Raw genomic sequence first — 23,372 nt, forward strand, 5'->3', positions numbered from 1 at the left:
GTACATATTGTGGACAGCTGTTATGTACAATCCTGTAGAGCCTTTGTAGTCACAGATACGGGACAGATACGGGACAGATACGGGACAGATACGGGATAGCTCCAGGCGTGACACAAACAAACAAACACACAAACAAACACCAAATTAAAGCTGTGTGGACCCTGGCTAGCGCCAGACGTTACTGAAGTAACGTCTTCTGCATAGCTACGGGAATTAAAGCTGTGTGGACCCTGGCTAGCGCCAGACGTTACTGAAGTAACGTCTTCTGCATAGCTACGGGAATAAATAATAATAATAAGTACAAGTAGATGCACCAGGAAGTCGTAGGTCACGACTCCCTTGAGAACATAATTATCCAGTCCACTACAACCAGTGACGGTCGTAGCTAGGTCGGACGGTGCGTTGACCCCGTTGAACTTTTGCTACTACAGTACAACGCCCTCTACAAAAATTCCCCTGTTATTTTGCACAGAACCATTATACATTAATTAACAGCATATGTGAGCATAATGCGGCATAATATGATAACTTTTAGCATAAAAATAGCATAGTTATGCAATTTTTTCAGCAATGCGAAAAGCATAATTTCACGAAAATATTAGCATAATCTGTCAAGGCCTATTACGACTGCTACCTGCAGGTTTTCCGTTGCCATTTACGGCTCGGAGGCATAGCGACTGCCACCAACGATGGAACATGCTTCCACCTGGATGTCGTCAAGCTATGCCCCTTTCTGCATTTGTCACAAGCACCAAGTCATTCCTAGGGTTCCCAGTAAAAAGGCAACGCCTGTTGGGAGTTCCCTAGTAAAATAATAAATTCTACTACTACTACTACTACTACTACAACGACGAGAAAGGAAGATAGCGTGCAAACCTTTTTTGGAAATGCAGCTATCAGCGGCTACTGCACTACTGAGAGTGACTGGACTAAAGAGAGAACAAACAAGGATATCCTGGAGGAGTCGGGCATGGAGAGACCGGTATAGACGGATAGAATGTATGGCAAGAGACTCCGGTACTACGGACGTATCGCGAGAGGTTGGAGTAGGCCTTGACGGATTATGCTCATATTTTCGTGAAATTATGCTTTTCGCATTGCTAAGAAAATTGCAGAATTATGCTATTTTTATGCTTAAAGTTATCATTATTATGCCGCATTATGCTCACATATGCTGCTAATGCATAATGGTTCTGTGAAAAATAACAGGGGAATTTTTTGTAGAGGGCGTTGTACTGTAGTAGCAAAAGTTCAACGGGGTCAACGCACCGTCCGACCTAGCTACAACCATTAGTCCAGCGGCCCAAACTTCAAAAAATAATTCCGTTTCAGTCTCAAGCAGACAACCTGGGTTCTTCACTACGGCCTAAAGTATGTATACCTGACCTGGATTCCGCTTGTTGTCATCTTCAGAGTTAGGGCAGAAGCTCAGGAGAAGCCAATTTCTCCGCTCTCGTCGGCGATACTGCGCACCATCTGGGGGTGCACAGTTCACGGAAAGGAGCGCCTTTTTCAAATTTTTGAAGATGACGACGACACCGACAGGATACTCTTTGAAATGTAGAATTGCATTTTCGTTTGGTAGTTGCATAGTAGTTGCGTTTCGCGCTGTTTGAGTGCCTCCTGCCCACCGCTCACAGCATGGTCGACACCTTTTGACATGATGGAGGAAGAGGCCGTGGAGCTTCTTAGGCCTCGTCCTGGGAATGGCGTTGTATCGCGGGAATTTTGCTTGTGCCATTGCGTTCAATGCATCGCAGGAAAAGCAAACCCGATTTACTTTGCAGAGTTGGGAAACTTTGTTTGAAGCTGCTAAATGCAGGCAGGACGAGCTATACCTCCTTGTGCGAGAGCCACTGCACCGAGGAGAGCGTCCGCGGATGGTACCACCGCAAGTGCTACAGTACATACACTAACAAAACGTTGCTGGGTCGGCTGCCACTTGGACGTGGCCATGACTTTTCAAGCCATTCTGAATTGGAGGAGATACATGTATGTGATGATGGGACACCATGTACCAGCAAAGCGTAGAACAAGGAGAGATGTACAATGATTGAATCCACATCTGCAGACTTGTGCCTCATGACATGTGCATCTAGCAGAGTTGGAGAACAACGCAAGAATTTTGGCTTTCGCTCCAGAATGGCCCAGATTGCGTTGCAGCGGAAATCCACTATAAACGTCGGAGCATGCTACAGTGCCTTCACCCATCTGGCCACTATGCACCGGCAACGAAGTGGCAAAGGGAGTGACCAGCCGTCGGCCTACGAAACATTTGACAGCCTGGTGCTGTATATACAGTCCGAGTTGAAGTCTGCAAGGGCCTTGCCCATGAAGCTTCTCACGGATAAGTACAATAACTGCAAACGGCACCAGCTTGGCCGACCATCACACTCCGCCTTAGTATCCAACTTTCATGCTGAAAAAGAAGATAATGAGCTTCTTGGGGACCAGGTGAGTTCTTGGCATTGTTGAATGTGTAGAAATAATTTGATCATGTTTTATTGTTTGGTCATGACCAAGGAAATCCAAATAATACATACGCTCAACTACAAGATCACATGATCGCATGTACACACCAGATCATGAGTCCAGACTCAACTCATGCACAGCAACTAAAAGCTGCTAAGTTCATTTCACACGCGCGTTCGGGAAACGGCACATGCTGCATGCATAACATAACATGATGCGCTACTATCATGAATGTCTGGGTGGCCAAGGAATGCCACAATGTGTATGTAGACGTGAACACTACAGTGCCTGACATCTACAACATAGGAATGTATTAAATGGAATGCAAGTGTTCATGCTCATGTAATGTGGTAGTCTTCTTTGGTTGAATTACGTTCTTGGCTGTTACACGTATTATTACGACCAGCTTGGCTCTCGCGCTACTTCACACGGTACACATGTAGGTCAGAATAAATCAGGGCTTGTGGTCCGAGTCAGAGTAATGTCCAAAGCTGACGTCAGTATTCTAGGCTGACTGTATGCAAGAAGAGACAGAATTATAAACTGGTTGTTTTCTAAACACAATTGTATAGCCCGTGGTAACGAGGACATGCGAACTTGATTTGTTTAAGGATCGAATTTTATTGGCGTGTTTCATTTGCGTTTTGTGTTTGAACTGTGTGTTTCCTTCAGCAATTGACATGTATGGTAAGTGGCATGGGTATACAGGCGCACTCTTCGCGGAGCAACCACTTGTCTGTGTCGTCTGCAAACGGTCCGATGGCCGGTAATACCCAGTCATTGACGAACAATCATACTAGTAACGCACCTGGCCCGACTCCAACCATCCCAGTCCAGCCGGTCGCCGCAGATTTCCTGCCCGCATCCACGTCCACTCCGCACCCCAGTGTCCGGCAAGAGAACGGGCCCAATGCCAGGAGTTACGACGGGCCCACTGCCAGGAATTACGATAGGCTCACTGCCAGGAGTTACGATAGGCCCGCTGCGATATCCGCTGGGCTTGTCCCCGCCAATGTCGTGTTGCCCACTCATTTCGGCTTCAAAGGATCCGCTACTCCGCCGCGCCAGGTGAACACCAGTGGATCAGTTTCATCTCTGGGTACTACATCAGCCTCCAGTACAGATGTGTCGGCTAGTACGGCTTTGACTACAACCTCGGGTGCGAGGCAACCAGTGGCGGCTGCGGTGTCTTCTACAGCGCCATCTCAACCACGGTCGCAGCAGGTTCTTGCTGATCTCTAGCGTGCTATGTGGTGTGTGAGTGTGTGCGCGCGCGGACGCACACACACAATGCCATGTGTTGTGCGGTGTGTGTGTGTGCGTGCGTGTGGGGTTTGTGTATGTGTGTGTGCAAGCGCGCGCGCACAATGCCATGTGTTGGGCGGTGTGTGTACGTGTGTGTGTGCGCGCGCGCGCGCATGCACACAATGCCATGATGAGGGTGATTCTGAAGGCAGTTTCGACAGTGGATTGGACTGTAAGTCCGACTGTGAATCGGACAGTGAGTCTGAAAGCTAAGGCTGGTGGACCGCACTATTGAAGTTTTTGAATTGATTTGAATTTGAATTGTACTTTTCAACTCTGCAGCAAATGACAAATACACTACTGCGCTATTATTTACATCTTCCATATCGCTCGTTTGCTAAGATCAGCTTATGATCGCTATCACTCTGCCGTTTTCCGGTGTCCTTTGCTTCGCTCGTGCTAGCTCTCTTCCGCTGGTGTTGTGGAGATAGTGTCCCAATAAATGAAATCCTCTCATACGAAAGATCCATGTTTGGGGTGATTTTGGTCAAATGTTACAACAAATCAATCTGTGCCATCTCTAATCACCATCAATAGGAAATGAACGCTCGGCAAAGGGCAACCATGATCTACAAATCATCCAAACACAAGAACAAATTCACATCGACTGCACTAATTTTCAATAAAACATCGTATCACATGCTGCCAATTTCAATCAAGGAGTCGTAAAATAACGACTTCCGTAACGAAACCTAAAATAATTTAATTGGTTCTCCCCAGCTTATGCCCTAGTTCTGGACATGACAACAAGCCGTTTCGACATCCCTAGGACATGGTCTTTCCACCCATGCAAAGCTCAGGTTGTCTGCTTGAGACTGAAACGGGACTTGCAAAACAACGTCTTTTTGATTTGGGCCGCAGGACTACATCACTGATTGTAGTGGACTGGACATGTTATCAAGGGAGTCGTAAACCTACAACTTCCTAGTGCATCTACTTGTACTTGTACTTGTAGAACATGTACAACTGTATGGAATTTGATGCGAACAGGCGGATTATTCCAATTTTATGCGATTTGTATGCAATTTGCCTCGAATTATGCGATTATTCGATTTTGGTAGGAATTATGCGAAAAATTATGCTAGCATAATCCGTCAAGGCCTAGGTTGAAGCGGCCTCGGGAGACTCGTGGAGAGCGATCTGGTCAATAGTGAGGTTTTGCATTCCGAAATTCGGCAAAAAGATTCGGCACGCGGGAGCGAGGTCGAAAATGCACACGAAGATTCGGCATGTTTGTTCGGAAAAAGCTCACTTTGCCGAAAATATTTTTCGGATGAATTTTCTTGTAGAAGAGCGCTAGCGCGTGATTTATTCAAAGAGGTTTCTTATCTCGGCATCGCTTCGCCTCCGTCTTTGGCGACATCAGCATCGTCAGCTACCTCTGATTGCTCCTCTGAGTCCTCTCCACTGCCTGTCTACTCTCTTTCGCCTGGACTGGAGTATCCTCACCGTCATCTGTGTGGCTGAAAAGACTATGGCGATACGCATAAAATTTGACTTGGCCATGGAGTTGGTTTTTCTGAGGTGACTGGGGAGGCAGGTTTGGCCCTCGACTCTTTGGGCGATCAAAGTTCGTTGGAATCAGCAAGAAAAGGAGCACGGGACAGGACATTGCTGATGCAGGGGCTCACGAAATGAAAACACATCATTTTCGACTTGCAAAACAAACGTTGGTGCGAAAATTCGGCATTTTGATGTTCGACAAATGACCGAAGAACGCCGAACCGAAATTCGGAATGCAAAACCTCACTAATGACTCATGGTTAACGAATTCTTGTTGTTTATTTTAGAAGTAACATCAAGAGTTATGTAACATGCACATCGCACTGCCTGATGTACTCCTCGAAATCAATGAGAGAAGGCGCGGGAAAGAACCCAGGATTAGGCCTTGACGGATTATGCTAATATTTTCATGAAATTATGCTTTTTTTTTTTTTTTTTTTCGTGCTAACTCATAATCGCAGGCTCAGAGAGAGAATGAAGGCCAGAATGGAAAATGAATCAACTCTTCAGTTCAAATGCAAAACTACAGTATCTCGAAAGCTGTCTCATATCGATCATATCGATAATGCATGTTCAGCGTGGTTTCACTCTTTGAAAATTTTTTTTTTTTTTTTTCAAATTATGCTTTTCGCATTGCTGAAAAAATTGCAGAATTATGCTATTTTTATGCTAAAAGTTATCATATTATGCCGCATTATGCCTCTGCTCACATATGCTGCTGCAGTCCATTCATCGGAAACTGGCCCGCTGGCTTTTGAAAGTCGGATTTGGGCCGAATTGAGGATCAAAAACCCACTTTAAATCTCAAAAATCTGGGTTTTGGATCTGCTTCTCCATACATTTTGCCAAGGCATACCTGTCCTAATTTTGTAAAACCTGGCTGAATTTCTATTTCCCTGGTCTTGGACTTTTCTGGCCTCAAATGTGGCAAGGAGTAACGGGTCACACAATGCAGGATGTACTGTTGTTTTCAAGATATCTACAACTATGTGAGAGAGACACCGAAAAGTTAGGGTGCCAGTTTCCAATGAATGGACTGTAGTACTACGGGCCTGGTCAGACTGCGGCAAATTTTGGTTGCCTGACGAAAACAGAACAGCGTCCAGAATTAAATATTTGAATCGCGATCACACTACACATGTGGGGAGAGTGAAAATTCAAACTTCATTTCGAGCGTCAAGTGGTAATCTCCACGAACGACGTCAAATTCCTTCACCTTGGGGATCGCCAACACCTTCAGTGCAATCCTTGCAACCATCGGTATGAGTTTTGTTGTTGTCCGTGGCCAATTAGCTCCTCGATATCGAGATGAAAAAATCAGTGATTATCAGCGTCAATGGCGTATCAGCGTCAAATCCTGTTTGGAGCGGAAAAGCGTGGTCCGTTCTTGCTTTTTTTTTGGAGCGTCTACTCTCGCTTTTGCCGCTCTGGCGGCAAGTTACTATGGAGATTCGGATTATAATCCTAGGATTATTTCGATTTTGCCGCAGTCTGACCAGGCCCTAATGTACATGTATATGATGGTTCTGTGCAAAATAACAGGAGATTTTTTGTAGAGGGCGTTGTTCTGTAGTAGCAAAAGTTCAACGGGGTCAACGCACCGTCCGACCTAGCTACGAACGGCCGTCACTATTGGACTGGACATGTTATCAAGGGAGTCGTAAACCTACGACTTCCTGGTGCATCTACTGTACTTGTACTTGTACTTGTAGAACATGTACAACTGTATTAATACGGAGGATTAGCAAGACGAAATTCGCGTTCGCGTTCGCACTCCAAGGAAAGTCGAACTCGGTGACGGAATTCGCGTTATGAGAAGGATTAGCAAACAGAATTCGCACATGCATGACGTTGGCACGATGTACAGGTACAGCGTGGTAAATTTATGACTGCTCTGACACGAATCCGCGATTCGTGTTCCGACTACTTTTCCGAACGAAAACTGCGAAAGTTCGCAATCCAGTTCGCGACCTGAAAAATGTTTGCGAACGCGAACACGAATTTCGTCTTGCTAATCCTCCGTAATATGGAATTTCTTCTTCTTCTTCTTCTTCTTCTTCTCTGTTCTTCGGTAACTACAAGTCATAATAAATATGAAAATGACTGTGAGAGTACAGTGTACATGTATTAGGTATGGAATTTGATGTGAACAGGCGGATTATTCCAGGGAGTCGTAAAATACCGGTATTTTACGACTCCCTGGATTATTCCAATTTATGCGATTCGTATGCAATTTGCCTCGAATTATGCGATTATTCGATTTTGGTAGGAATTATGCGAAAAATTATGCTAGCATAATCCGTCAAGGCCTACCCAGGCCACTGCAGGATTGACCAGCGACTCCCTCGGAAATTGACCAATTTGATGATGGACTGCTGTAGTACAAGGTCCACTGTATACATGTACATGTAGCACGAACATCTACGCGTATACGCTCTTCCAGCTAGTTGTACAATTTTTTGATCATTCTTTTTCAATGTTTTTTTGGCGGGCATACATAATGTGCCGTATTTGGGTGTACGTACGATGACGTTCATTTCATGATTATTGTAGATGCGTACATCAAGTACACGTGCGAGTTCATGTAGTCGAAGGACTTGGTTGCCAAAAAATGGATCTACAGGAAGCTTGACCACCGCGTACCGGTGCACCGTTCCTGGACTTCCAGGCTGAGTCAGGTTGGGTGCGGTGTGCGGAGGAGTTTTCCGGGCAGTCGTTGAGGAGCAGGAAGTGATGGCGAATCTTTGCGGATCTACAGTTGGATGGATGGCGGCGGAGTAAGCTACTGGCAGCTTTCTCCAACAGGAGCTACGGTGGGTAGAAAGTGGTCAAGCGTGCGAATTCAAGCTCCAAATATACCCAGCTCGTGCGTACAACATCTCATGCCATAATTAAATAATTGTCAATCTGCCAAATTTGTCGTTTGTTTGGAGCCCAGACCAATGTTGGCCTTGTTCCGCCAACCTTCTCTTGGCGATGGAGCTCAACTTGCAGTCTGGCGACGCCCAATGCATGGGTGTAACGCCAGCATCCGGATCAGGTGAGACGAAATAATGACCTCTTTGACTTTCGGCCTCGCTGATTATATTTTCTCAAGAAACAATATTTGCTGTAGAACATTTTTTAAGTCACACGGATTTCATTATTGTTTCCCATGGAGCTAAATTCCGAAATCAACGAGAGAGGTCGGGGGTGGGGGGAAAGAAGCAGCAACAATAAATCTGGCCAGTGGTCAACCACGTACTATGGTGTAGGAGAAGTTGATAAGAAAAATATTTCTACATGAATATTGACATGACTAGAATAGGTTGTGCCATTATGACGGTACCAGATACACACATACACACAACCTTTGACCTTTTGACGCCCATCGCCGGAGGCAATGATAGCGAAGCTATAGCAGAAGCCATAGCAACTTGTACTGGGATTGCACCATTCAACATACACCGATAATCACCATTGTATTCGACCTGAAGAGTAATGGAATGAAAGGCCTAGTCGAAAAATTATAATCTTCTGTGCTTTGTGTGCTGACATATACACATATACACACATGCACGCATGTACACACACACACACACGAGCGCGCGCGCACACACACACACACACACACACACACACACACGCATGTACACAACATCGTAACGTAAGTTTGGTGTAAATGTCATGGCCGCTGTAGCGGGCCGCAGTCTCTCGGAGGCAAGAACGCACAAGGGTCTCAGTGAACACACTGTAATTGGCAATTGAAATGTACTGGCAACGAAATTAACTCATAATGGAATTAACTTAACTGGCAACTAAATTAACTGACTGGCTACTAAATTAACTAACTGGCAATAAAAGAATCGTGAGCAGCAGCTTTTATGCAAAGGCAGACTCCGTACGCTAATGTACGGGGATACGCTAACGTATGGGGATACAGTACGGGGATATGCTAACGTACGGGATTACAGTAACGTACGGGTTATGCTAACGTACGGGGATACGCTATACGCTACACCTCCCCTCTCAAATACAATCACGTCCTCGTGATTCGAATACTCGGTGATAGCTAGCTGGACACCAACAACTGGCTGTTATTTAGAAGAAACTGGCGGCATGCATGGTCGCGTCGGAATAAACTCGACGATAAGAGAAAGGCAGAATGGATGTCTTGCATACTATAATACAGGTACATGTATGTAGTCGTGAACATTATAATAGATCGCGAATTACTGGGAGAGCGTCAACCGGAGTATGGCAAATAATATCGGAAATGATAACGTTTGGAATAGACAGAAGAATGAACTGATAAACAAATCATAAAGTAGAAGCACACCAGGTTCACACGATCTCACGGGGTCAAAAGGGTAAAGAAACGTCCTCCAAATAGGACCTGAAAAACCACAGCACTCTTGCTGCACAACGCTGGCATAACCCGCCAGGAACATCGCAGTTCAAAAACCGAACTGAATACACTATACTATATAATTATCACTATTCACTATACGGGGCATTGTCACACACATTGTCCCAGGTTAGCTGGGTAAACCGTGGCTCACCATGATCGGACGTCTACCAAACTAAACTGGATTCACACACTCGCATAAAGGAAGACTGAAGAGAATAGGAAGACTGAAGGAAGACAGGAAAGAAAAGGCCATACCTGGAATCAGCGTCAGTAACCATGGCGGCGGCTGGAGCTATGGCGGAGGGCGAGCCAGGTTTTATCTTCATCTTGGTTGAGCCGGTCACTTATAGCGGCTAGCTCGGCGTCACACAGATCACCCCTCGTCTTGAATCGTGGTCTTCACATTGTCGATAGCATCGCTTGGCGCGACGTAAAGAGCGATGGTCTAGCCAGGAAGAGTGGTGACGAAATTCTGCATTCCACCACAGAGACGAAGTACCAAGTGAATAGTGGACTCGTGCTGAACGTTGTAGTCACTCAGGGTTCGGCCGTCTGCCAAATGCGTGCCGGCGAAAATCAAACGCTGCTGGTCTTGGGGAATACCCTCCTTGTCTTGGGCAGCAGCCTGCCTGTCGTCGTCCTCATCAGCTTCGCCATCACCACCGGTAGTATACATGTAGGTAGCGGGTCGCTTGGAATCGCCATAGGAGTCTCCAGTGAGTGCCGTGCGGAGAGAAGGGTGATCCACGCTGGCACCCTGACTGTGCTGCAGGCTAATAAGCAGGGCCAAGCCCAGGAAGGCAAGAAACATGATTCTCATCTTGGTTCGTCGCACGGAGCTGTAGCGGGTTGAGCCATGGGGGTCCGAGAAACGTGTAAAGTAACAAAGTTAGGTATAGAATAAAACAAAATGAATTTACCACTGCCACCAATTTGTAGCACGTAAAACAGGTGGGGTCGAATCTGACAAAGTTGACTTTAACCACCGCTGCCACCAATTTGTAGCGGGCCGCAGTCTCTCGGAGGCAAGAACGCACAAGGGTCTCAGTGAACACACTGTAATTGGCAATTGAAATGTACTGGCAACGAAATTAACTCATAATGGAATTAACTGGCAACTAAATTAACTGACTGGCTACTAAATTAACTAACTGGCAATAAAAGAATCGTGAGCAGCAGCTTTTATGCAAAGGCAGACTCCGTACGCTAATGTACGGGGATACGCTAACGTATGGGGATACAGTACGGGGATATGCTAACGTACGGGATTACAGTAACGTACGGGTTATGCTAACGTACGGGGATACGCTATACGCTACAGCCGCGCGTTGGCGGGTTTGTGACTTGGCTTAGATCAGTCTAGTGGCTACCCAGGTAGACGACCAATATAGTCGCCATCCAAGTTGCTAGCTCACACAGAACGACAGGTTTCTAATTCCACTTGAACAGTGTTTATTGAACCATTGCAATGCTAAATCGAAAGATCAAGCGTGAAGAGTCAAAGACCCAAAGCAGGAGAGAGTCGGAGGAGTAGTAAGCTCCCCGAGAGTCGAGAATGAATGTTAACAAAACAGCTCCTTATATGCTACATTATGCGATCAAAAGTATGCAACAGCGACAAGAATGTGTACGTGTAAGGATTATTTCTATATTTCAAACAGTGATGCAATCAGCCAAACTAGGATATACGTCAGTACAAAGATCAATACGGGAGCCCGCTCACCCAAATGTGAGTACAGTGTTCTCCAAATGCTGGCATGATCTTGGTCCGTGATCCGGTGGACTGGGATGTATTGCAGCAGGCGGGAAGCGTAGCTGTGTCGCTCTTGCGGCTTCACCCAATATGGGCTCTTCCCTCCAAACATAGCAGCAGACGGCAATGCCGTGTTCCCTCCAACGAGCCTGGGGTCTAGAGTACGCGAAGTACTGTCGGCCCTTTGCGTCTGACGACACGAGAAGAGGCGCCACTCTTGCTCAAACTAACAAAGGTATCCGCTCCCTTGCAGGACTAAGCGTGGTCCCCTCAAGCTCAACAGTGTAGTGAGTACAATGCTGACGACTTGTACTGAAGGTGTGGTCGACGTACGACCACACTTTGCGGCTCTAGACCACGAGTTGTAAGCCATGATTGCTCAACTAGCGAAAGTGCCAAATCCTTCGCAGGACTAATCATGGTTCTTACAGAACTCTAGTATATTTCGGAGCCCAGCTTTTGGCTGCTGAGCTCAATGCGTGGTCGCTTTCACGACGAGTCTGATCCGGGTCATGACAATTCCCCGGCCTCTCAAGAATCGCGTCCCAGTGATCTCAACTAACATTAAAGTCAGCGAGTCGTGACGGTAACCGCCTAGCTCTCGTTGGCCAAGCCAACTGGTTCTGTACCGCAACAGGTACGGGCATAGAGTACAAATGTGGCTCCACAGGAGGAACATTTCCATCGAAAAATTTGGAGTGTGGGTGCTCAACTGAAGAAGTTTCCGAAGCACGAAATCAAAAATATTCAATGAGCTTCGAAGCTTCGTCTTTGACCAAGTTTGGGCCTTTCGCTTCATGCTTTTGTTTGTTCCGTGTGACTAAAGACAACATTGCGAACATGGGTCCATTGCATTAACTTTACGTGTATCACCCACGTTCCCGTATCGGTTACGTGGGACTAAACCTCCCTAGTATTTTGAAGAGTGCACGTACTTAAGCTCCCAAGAGTGTGAAACTCTGGATACCCCATATATGGAATCCGCCGACGGTGAAAACTCACATCACGTGGTGTATTGTTCCCACTGTATGTTCCAAGCCCGTGTTTAGCGACCAATGGAGTAGTGAAATAGGTCAAAATTAATCGCACTTCCTGACAGAAACCCACGAACCTTACTGAGTATTCAAGTCATCAGCAAGATCATGATATTCGGGCTGCACGCAAGCTGGCCTTTCTTGAACCTGATCTGAGATGCTGAGCTGTGAAGGGCTGGGGACTACAACCACACCAGATTTCTGCTGCAAGAAATATTCCACTTGTCGGATCACGAGCTGTCTGCCAAGAACGAGTCTGCTGTATCCACTTCTGTCTCAGACTCCTCCACCAAATCCAGAATCTGCTCATCCAATGTCCCAATTATGGAAACTTTCGCCTTTAGCGTACCCACAAATTGCTGAAGGTCCACGATGGGTTCAGACCATGCCAGTGTCGATGACTCAGATTTCATTTTTTCAAGGGTTGATAATGCCAGGGTATTCGTCTTTGTTGCGGACGCTCGGTGGCCACCGCGTTTCCGCTTTAGACGAATCAGCGAAGCGACCTCGCTGACAGGACCAGCGCTGGCATTGGGATCTGTCATTGTCGCGAATTTCAAACTGATTGACGTCCGCGACTACAACCAGCGGCAAAATAAATCGATGGCTCGAAGGACCATGTGTGATACAAACAATAACCATGTGTGATATGTAAAAATATTCGTGCGAAGACGATCGACCCACAACCATAGAAGACTGTACTCATTACTCCGACACACAAGGTAGGTCAAAACTCAAGGGTTTCCAATAATTGTGGCGAACTGATGATCGTCACAGGAAAGCTATATTGGAAACCTCTTCACCTACCTTGCCTTGTGTGTTCGACTAATGGTTGTTCATTATTAAATATTTCTACGGAAAGGGACGCCAGGCACCTGATTGTGTGCATAATTGAAGTGATAGTTGCTGCTCTGCTGCTGTTTGTCGGCTCTGCAGCACAAGTGCTTGTGGTCGTTCTGATCGTGGTGATCGGCGGTATCGTGTTTGCCCTCCGCGGAGCTGACCTCCTGCCCTTCGGTCATGAGCGTTGGTACATGGTGTCGCCAGACGCCTTTAGCCCTCATCACTTGCTCTCCTTTTTCAATTGGAACAGGTGGCACATGGTAAGCTGTACAATTCCGGTCAGAGATATCGGAAATCCGTGACTAAAGTATCGCCACGTTCAAGTGAGCAGAGTGAGTGTTGTGTGTGTGTGTGTGCGTGTGTGTGTGTGTGCGTGTGTGTGTGTGTGTGCGTGCGTGTGTGCGTGTGTGTGTGTGTGTGTGCGTCAGCTAGTTCGGATGCTGGGTACACTTATGCCTGATTGTGTAGAGTCTGTTGCCAACAGGCTCGGCTGCTTGAAAGTGTAATGTTGTACCTGCCACCTTTGTTGGTTCCAGGGTTCTTATACTTCTATTTCAAGTATACATACCTGTTAACCATGGACTGCTTCTGGCTAGATTAACTCTTGTGTAATCAATGGTGCTAGTGAAGCTCCACTCTGATTTAGCCACCACACTAGTAGCAAGTATTACCTTCACTGGGGGCGGGGGTAACTGCAGGTGGATCCCGGGGCGGATACCCTGATGCCGTCAATCCTTTTTCTGCACCTTGTCCTCACCCACTTACTGAGGTGTGGTGAGCCCATAAGTGGGATCATTTTCAAGTCCACCCAGAGTTTTGGGAATTTCAGGGGGTGTCGGCCGTTGGGCGGTTCAATAGCCAAGTGAGTCATCTTTCCAAGATTCCTTTTGAGTCTCTCTCCCCTCTCCTGGGGAGACCCATGTGACCAGTTTTGGCAGTGAGCAACAAGTACAAGTGTGAGTGTGTGTGTGTGTGTGCGTGCGTGCGTGTTGGAAGTTGGACTAGTTTCGGCTCCACAATCCAGTGTGTCGTTACTATAATAGCTTTCATGGCTGAGGTTGTTGGTATGTCTGTTGGCTCTGGGTTCCCAGTACTCAGTAGCCGAGGCTGGTTGGTAAAGTAACTCCAATTTCACTTCAAGGTACCAGTGCATCTAGTGTCTGCTTCTATCAAAGCAGCGTGCTGTCTATACTGGTTACCCCATCAAGTGTAGGGTGTGCATAGGTAACTGTCTTGGCCGTTTTATGCCGATGTACTCCATGTGGTGTAGACCAGGTGTGCATTGGTGGTCGATTCACATGGCTTCGCCAGTTGTGTGGATTAGACAGTTATCTGGCGCAAGTCTTGATCAGTCTCATTCAGATACTGTTCGCTATCATTGCTATAAGAGAAAATCTGTGGGTGCACATCCAGTGCATTTGCAGATTTGCGTGCTTCTCTTGCGACGGGCGTATACATGGTACATGGTGTGTGTTTGTGTGGGTGTGTGGGTGTGTGATTAGGGATTCACTGGCCAGAAAAAGCCACTTCGAATAGCTGTGTGGTGTAGACCAGGCTGAATAGTGGTGGTGAATCCTTCAGCCTTGCAAGCTGTTGAATGGGGCAATCCCAGCACAAGTTGCTATGGCTTCTGCTGTAGCATCGCTATCATCGCCTCCGGCAATGGGCGTCAAAGGTCAAGGTGTGTGTGTGTGTGCTGATCTCGTCACGGCTGGTGTTGCTAATACTGAGCATTGCTGTGTGTGTGTGTGTGTGTGTGTGTGTGTGTGTGTGTGTGTGTGTGTGTGTGTGTGTGTGTGTGTGTGTGCGCGATTTCCAATCGAGAGGTTGCGGGTTCAATTCCCGACGATTATGGTCGCACACGTCTTTCTTCTCTTTCTCGGACTCTTCCTGACTTTTCTTTCATTCTCCTGGGTGGTTACCAACAGCCAGTGTATGCCGGAGTATGCGGTGTGGTGTGTGTGTGTAGAAAAAAAATTAAAAATAGGGATTCACTGGCCAGAAAAAGTCACTTCAACCAGCTGTGTGGTGGATACCAGGCTAAAATAGTGGCGGTCAATTCATCAGCCTTGCAAGCTGTTGAATGGTGTAATCCCAGCACAAGTTGCCATGTCTAACATAGCTGTTCGCTATCATCGCTTCTGCGATGGGCAGGTCTGAGGTCTGAGGTGTGTGTGTGTGTATACATGTGTGTGTGTGGGTGTGGGTGTTCATGTGCGTTTGTGTGCACGTACGTGTGTGTGTGCATGTGCGTGTGAAGATTGCCGGAGTACTGTTATGGTCTGCCTCTCCATCTGCTGCCGATTTGGACACGAGCATCATACCGGGTAAGAGCTAGACTAAGCTCGCTGCCAGTCTACCGTGCGGATATTGCGTATCTGTGGACTTTGCTCACACGCTGTCTGGCGTATTTGTCGGGGGACACATGCTGGTGGCAGTATGTAAGCGCATGTTTATGGGAATGTGGGTGCGGGTGTGATGTCACTGAGTGCATCTAAGCGTGTGATTCCCACTGTGTTCCACACGCATTCGTTCTTCACTTCTTAGAGAGGTTCCGTACTACGTAAAGCTGAGCAACTTTACATTAGTGGGCGGGAAAACCCCGTGAATTCGCGAGTTTGCGCGCCACTTACGGAAAGTTGTCTACGGAGAGTACGTAGATAGCAGGCGCGTACGCAGGGTCACCTCTAGGGGGGTTTCCAACCGAATCGCAAACAATGACTCTAATTTAAAGAGCCCTAGGAAATTTTCAAAATTATGCATTTTTTCGTGTTCTTTGGATCATAACTTCAGTTCTACTCACTCAATCTTCATTATCTTGGGCTTCCTGGAAGTGGAAAGGTACCAGGGAGAGAATGAGGTCGACCATGATACTCCAGGACACAGTACAGTCATGTACATATCCAGCGCTATGGCTATTTATCGCGGTAGAGTGCAGCGATGGTGCGAAAAAGGCCCAAACGCGTCCTGCTCCAGCGATTTCGTTTTTCTTGATCGCAGAGTTTCGATTTTTTGGCTGTGTACTCTTGAAAATATCACAAGTGAAGCCCCTGCAAAATTGAGCAAGTCAGCGCGACGAAAAGTCTCAACTAATTCTGGATACTCCAGTCGCACTGCGCGCTTTTGAAATTGCGAGATCGCGGCTCAACTTACGAATGATTTATCTTAAGAGACATTGCTCGCAGCGCGTTGAAAATTGTTTCAACCGACAGCTGAGAGTTTTCTATTCGACCTGGATATTTGGATCGTTGGATTTGAGCGAGATTTGACTGAGTTGCGATCTGTAGAAGTTTTGCATTCTTGCCAGATCGATCGTGCGCCCTACCAAAAATGCCCAAAAACGTTGCTCGTTTGGAACATTTGGGGGGTTTCCGGGCAACGGGAACCCCCCCCCCCCCCCTGCGTACGCGCCTGGATAGGGCTCTGATAACGTAGGTGGTCCGTTAGTGGATCGGGGTACAAATTTATGACTCTCTCCCCAGGTCGATTCGGTCGTACACTGCCGCGTTTGGAGTTGCCAAGGGCAGCTACGTGATTTTGAAAACTCTGTATGGCGGAACACAGATCCGCATGCAGTTTACGTAAGACTTTCCGTAGATCTACTACGTTTTTTACTGACTTTTAAAATTACGTTCTGCGGAACCTCTCTACTTTACTGTGCATATAACGTAAAATCCCGCCAGAGCGGCCCTACCTCCGCCACCCTTCGAGTAGGTCCAGGTGGGGAAGGGCGGATGGGCGAGTCCTACTTACTGCATTCAGTACTACATGAAAAAGTACTCACCCGACGAAAACTGTTCGTGCATCTCGTACACCGACCAAAGGTCAAGAGCCAGGAGTCGTACAAACCCATCAATTTTGTGCGATCCCTGGTCAAGAGGGTGGGCACTGTTGCATACATTTCCAACGGGGTTGAGCACGCGTCTGCAGTACATGTATACAGTACGGCATCACAGAGTCATACGAGGATACAATCAATCACTTCCCTGACAAGAAGTCAGGGAGGGGCGGATGGGAGAGACGGGGCGCTCTGGCGGGATTTTACGGTAACAAAACCCCATTCCCCATTACATAGTATAGCGTAATACTTTTTTGCCTGATGGTCGTGCAAGTGATGTCTTTACTTTCTTCACCTGCTCCCAGCCTCGTGCCATCTCCACACTCAGACAATGTACGACGAGATAACTACGTTTAGAAGACTGTTTATTGCAAGACGACGAAACACAACTAGACATGACGAACTGAAGACGAAGACTGCTTTTCACACCACAGCAACACGCGCATGCACCAACACCACGTGCACACGACGTACACAAAATAATATACTACAACACACATGTATAACACTCTGAGTTGCATTTAACATTCTGTTCCATCTTACTTGTTTGTGCGTCATACAATCATGTATTTGTCCTTCAGGCATGTGTCCATTTCTTGAAATCGCCAATCTGCAACCATCCTACGTATACGAGTCTAAGCAGCTATATGCTAATGTTGCTTGCCGTGACGGATACGATATTGTACCGGAGGTAACTAGAGCGATATGCGGCAGGGACATGACCTGGTACCCGAAACCCATCAAATGCGTCAGTAAGTCACCAGGCATCTTGTCCTGTGCAGAGTAGATGTCTCTCTCTCTCTCTCTCTCTCTCTCTCTCTCTCTCTCTCTCTCTCTCTCTCTCTCTTCATGTAACAATCTTGGTCATGTGCACCACCGGCTTCACTGTCAACAATTTACATGACCAGCCGTGTCATGTTATACTAATTGTTGGTGCTACTGTCGTTGTTTTTGTTGTTGTTGTCGTCGTCGTCGTTATCATTATCAATGCCGGCGCCATTGCCACTGTTTATTTTGCTGCCGTTGGTTGACGTGGCCATCGTTTTTTCCCCTCTCTCTCTCTCTCTCTCTCTCTCTCTCTCTCTCTCTCTCCTTCTGCACTGCAGATAAAACAGCCACAACGACGGGCGACACCAGCACATCGTACGTCAAGCCCATCATCTGCTCAGTGTGCGCTGTGCTCATCGTCACGCTGCTCGTCCTGCTGGTGTACTACCGGATGCACACACAGCCTCTCGCCAACATGGTGCGCGATCTGATGCGCGACCTGCAGTACCCGCACGGCGTTGCTGCGGCCGACCACCTTCAGGTCAACACCCTAGCCGATACGCCTGACTGTGTTCGCCGCATGCACACGGTCGTGCAGACCCTCTCGTCCTCGTCCAACACCGAGCTGATTGGCCAGCAGTGTCCAACGGCAACGACGGAGCCCGCGGCCAACGTGCAGCAGGCAGAAACGGCCACCACCACCGGCGGTCATGCCGGGTCGCCTCTGTACTGTCACTCGCCGATCTATCACCAGTCCAGCTCCAGCCTGCTGTCCCGCGATGAGTACTCCATGCCGCAGACTGGCAGAGTTGGCGGTCACGGCGCCTCGGCATCGCACTTCTCCGATTGGCCGTCGCCGCCTCAGCGCAAGAGCTCGCCCTCTCCCGTGCATCGGAAAAAGCTGATGAGGAGCCATCGGCTGATCTCCGACTCAAGCCTCCAGGCATCCACGTCGCCGGGAATCTCTCGCAACCAGTCCGTGGCGGTGATTGAGGAAGCCTCTGAGCCGGCAAGGTCGCCCCGTCGTCAGCACGTCTACGCCAAGCTGAACGGCATGGCCAGTTATCGCGAGCGGCCGTCCAGCTGCAAAGCCTCGCTGTCGGCCGATATACAAGTACGTCGCCAGCAGCCGGAGTACACTACACGGCTGACAGATATCTGCGCAGAATACTCCCTGCCCGACCTGGACCTTGCTGCCATGGGAACGGAGGTGGAGTTCATCATCCGCCCGACGTCGCACAGCAGTGGGGACAGCCATGGCAACGACTTGACCTCATCCCCGGCCACCGCCGCTATTCCCGCTCCGCCGCCGCCGCCCAGACACCACCACCACCAGGGACGTAGGCCACCACCGCTTGTTGCTGCAGCCGCTACTGCTGCCGCCGCCGCCGCAGCACCGATCCGTTCCATGGACGGCAGCGTGAGCTCGAGGCGCCAGCGGCCGTACATGCTGATACCCAGGTCTCTCACGCTCGGCGCAAAGGCGCTCAGCAGCTGCCCGGTTTCTGGCATGAGTCGATGCGGTGGCAGCGGTGGTGGTGGTGGTGGTGGTGGTGGTGGCGGTGGCAATGATGACTATGCAGCCATCTGGAAAAAGAACCGATCAGGCACCTGGAGTTCTTCTCGAGATCCGGGAAAGCACCACCGGCAGCAGCAGCATCAACACGAGCAACAACAACAACAACAACAACAACAGCAGCAGCAGCAGCAACCGCAGCAACAACAACAAGAACAACAACAACAGCAGCAGCAGCAACCGCAACAACAGCAACAACAACAACAGCAGCAGCAGCAACCGCAACAACAGCAACAACAACAACAGCAGCAGCAGCAACCGCAACAACAGCAACAACAACAACAGCAGCAGCAGCAACCGCAACAACAGCAACAACAACAGTTAAGTGCATCGATGCAACAATTCGACGACCCGGTCACTTGTCCAGTGGCTGTGTGCAGCCTTGCGGAGCAAGGCAGTAACCGTCACACACAGTGTCAGGTTTACTTGGGGCTACGAGAGGACTGCCGGCCTGCTTGCCCTGTGGCCATTTCCAGCGAACCGTGCCAGCACTGCTGCTTGGACTCGAGCTGCTGTGGCCGACAAACCGGCAACGAAAGAACTCTTCCTGCTGAAAAGGCTAGTAGTGGTTACGGCAGTTCGGCGTCACCACGTCACACCTCCTTACCACTCACACTTACATGTGACGGCGTGTTATGCACGCCTTCAGCGGCGAGGAGCGTGGGTTCACGACGGAAGTCTTCGCCACAACACATGCCCACGTGCTTTTGCGACGAGTGCGTCCTGCCGCCACTGGATGATGCCGATGAAGATGTGTTCGAGAGCGACGGAGGTGAACCGCACTTCGATCACCGAGCCAGGTGCTCACCAAGACAGAAACGTCAGCAGCAGCAACAGGAGCAGCAGCCGCAGGAAGAGAGGGCGCTGTTGCCGGACGAACAGCCCAGCAGCACTGAGAGAGCACCAGAATGTTACCAGATCGAAGGTGAAGTGGTTTGTGGTCCATCGACAGACGAGGGCCAGCATCCCACAAGCAGCGATGCACCGTGCAGCCAACAGTCTATGGAAGAAGAGCTGCTGGAAGTCTACCGGCGCCTGAGTTCCGTGTCCAGCTCAGACACACGGGCACTGCTGTCTAGTCGACAGTCGCTGTGCGACATTAATCAGATGCCCGCCGCCAGCCACCGGGACATGCTGCGCTCTGCGCGCGGCTCGCTAGAGCCGTGCCCCGCTGCGACGAAGGACATTCGCGGATCAACCACTCCCAGGCTCTCGCTGGAACTGTCGGCGGCAGGTGGAGGTACGGAAAGTGTCTCCGTGTCCCCCAATCACGAAAAGGTGAAGCAGCTGAACAGCGGCAGCACGACCATCTCGACCATGTCCGGTTCGTTCGACATGGATCAGTTCCAGCCCGACCCCATGATGCAGGAGGTGCAGGACACGTCTCCGCAGATGGCCGTGAACCGCTCGAAGGCCGGCAACTATCCACGCTCCAGCCCGTCCAGCACCTCCAGCAGCGGCGACCCGGCCGCTCGATGGCAGCCGCCCTCGTCGCATTCGGACAGCACTGGCAGCCTTCCCACACGACTGTTCGGCCCCAAGAGTCCCATGCTCGCGATGCGTAGCTCCTTCATGAGCAGCCTTCGTCGCAGCACTCTGCCCGTCATACCGCAGAAAGGCAGCGACGGCCAGTCCAGTGCCAGTGCCAGCACCAGCGGTAACTCCAGCCTGGCGGTAAAGGGCAGCGGGAGCGGCCTACGCGTATCTCGTACCACCGCCAGCGACCCGCTGAGCCCTGACCAGTGCGATGTTCCCGCATCAGACGGACCGGCCAGCTCTGCTTCCCAGCCCGACAGAGAATTGAACCCGTTAAGACTGTCTAGCACGGACGACACACCGGGCGCCAGTCGCACGAGCCAAGTGGCGGCCAACAGCGCATGCAGACGGACCCAATCAAATCCGTGTCAAAAGTCGTCTTCTCCGTCATCGCCCGTATCGCTATTCGCCCGGAAAGGCGACATTAAGCTTGACGTGCTGTCACGTAGTCCCCCTGTGACACAAGTCAGTGTGACTGAAGCGCTGCGTGACGTGAGCGGTGACAGGACGGCGTCTGTAGGCTCTCCACAATGCCGACGGGTGCTCCAGAAAGGATGGTATAAAGCCACTAGTAGCTGTGGCTGTGATACTGCTAGCACTGGCTTTGGCAGCAGTGGGACCGGCACTGCAGCGGTGAGGTGTTACTCAGATGACAACCAGTCGGCGCACTACGGAAGGAGACCAACGACCATTCCATTCACGTCTTCATCCTCCGCACGCTACGCCCTCGAAGGCGAATCGCCCTCTTACAGTGCCGCTCGCAGCCCGCCCGGTTTCCTGCGCGAGGCGCCCGGGAGCGGCGCTGGCCAGCACTGCCCTCTCCTGCCCATTGGTGGTGGTGGGGGTGGCAATGGTGTACGGCAGCAGGGCTTCCTAGCAACGGCGGACCTGTCAAGAGTCAGCAACAACAACGCGGACGCCAGTAGCAGTGGCGGCGGCACTCACTCCACAGTCCAATGCTACAACCTGGAGAGCCAGTCACGTGGTGCCAGCGTCAGCAGCTCTGCCCAGAGTCCAAACCGTTCTAGTACAGACGGGCATTCGACGACGCATGGTCCTGGGGCCAGGCTAGCCAACAGCGGCGTTGCATGCCATGCCAGCGGACATCATCACCGACACCGCAGTTGCCGCCACCACGACCGCCATCACCACTGCCAGTACCAGCAGCAGCAGCAGCAGCTGACGGCGCCACCACCGTTGCCACCGCCACGCACCAAGCTCGATAGTGTGTCACTTGTCGGAGGCGCCGGTAGCGGTGGCGACAAGAGTATCAACGCCCAGTTCAGCATGCAGACGTTCACTAGCGCCGACGAGAGTGTAGACATGGACCTCAATATCGGCTACCAATGCCTGCGCCACATCCAGGCGCACTGGTACGTCAACAGTCCGGGAATGGTGATGCCTAAAACTCGCCCCGGTGAGGTGCTGAGGCGTGATTTCTCCTCCGCATCGCCACGCCATCGCAGCATGTCCGACACCGGCCACGTTGCCGGCAGGAGTCCCAAGGCCAGGAGAGAGCAGTATATCCGTAGCGGACGGTGGGCGGCCGGTGAGAACGTTACCAGCGGTGGTTTTGAGCAGGCCATGCTGTAGGCGTACGGCTGAGCAAGTGTGTGCGTGCTTACAATTTTCATTCTTCGCCTCATCTCGTCCTTTGAAGCCATTGTGAGGAGCTATATCGAACAACTTGTTGACCTTTTTACAAACCAATTTCAATTTCAAATTCAATTCTGTCAATTGTATGTTGTCAAGATGGGCTTCAAACATGCACTAGAAGTTCTTCAGCCAATACGTGATTACCTGTCAGTTAGAATTTCATTTATAGGTACTGGTCATCTTAGCGTAAGACATTATGTTTACAAGACGTGTAGTGCTTTATCTCTCTTCTGCTTGCACTACACAACTTTTAGTAGCTTTCTTCTCAAACCGCCAAATTCGCTCGGTATAAGAAAATAAGAAGAAGAACTGTATGATAGACACCAACATGAGGTGTTCCCCCTTTCCCTTTCATCAACATATTTGCTTGTTATGTCTGCCTGTCTCTCTATCTATCTCTCTCTCTCTCTCTCTCTCTCTATCTCTCTCTCTCTCTCTCTCTCTCTCTCTCTCTCTCTCTCTCTCTCTCTCTCTCTCTCTCTCTCTCTCTCTCTCTCTCTCTCTCTCTCTCTTACATTTGCTAGCTTTTTGTACTGAAGTACATTCCTGGTGGGGAAGGTTATCCACAGTGTCAATCTGCTGTCTACCGATATCTCTCTTCACATCACGTGCCTGCGCGCGTATTATTATTGCAGCAACAGCATACCGTTCAACAAACACTTTTTATCAATAGAGCGAAAAGTAAGAAAATCATCATC

General features: G+C 49.4%; 2 protein-coding genes across 2 annotated transcripts; both read left to right on the forward strand.

The window, feature by feature from the left end:
• The first annotated feature begins 1,335 nt into the window (after positions 1–1,335).
• On the forward strand, positions 1,336–4,140 carry LOC135821060 (uncharacterized). Its single transcript, XM_065334122.1, has 2 exons — positions 1,336–2,454; positions 3,145–4,140. Exons 1-2 carry the CDS (start codon positions 2,050–2,052, stop codon positions 3,712–3,714), a joined length of 975 nt encoding a protein of 324 aa, XP_065190194.1. The 5' UTR covers positions 1,336–2,049; the 3' UTR covers positions 3,715–4,140.
• A 3,774-nt stretch (positions 4,141–7,914) lies between these two features.
• LOC135821061 (serine/arginine repetitive matrix protein 2-like) lies at positions 7,915–23,020 on the forward strand. The gene is made up of 6 exons (XM_065334123.1): positions 7,915–8,093; positions 8,219–8,320; positions 13,394–13,560; positions 15,561–15,627; positions 17,720–17,890; positions 18,245–23,020. Exons 2-6 carry the CDS (start codon positions 8,257–8,259, stop codon positions 22,609–22,611), a joined length of 4,836 nt encoding a protein of 1,611 aa, XP_065190195.1. The 5' UTR covers positions 7,915–8,093; positions 8,219–8,256; the 3' UTR covers positions 22,612–23,020.
• Positions 23,021–23,372: the final 352 nt, after the last annotated feature.

The sequence above is a fragment of the Sycon ciliatum genome, chromosome 7 (assembly GCF_964019385.1).
Source record: "Sycon ciliatum chromosome 7, ocSycCili1.1, whole genome shotgun sequence".
In the NCBI taxonomy this organism is placed as follows: domain Eukaryota; kingdom Metazoa; phylum Porifera; class Calcarea; order Leucosolenida; family Sycettidae; genus Sycon; species Sycon ciliatum.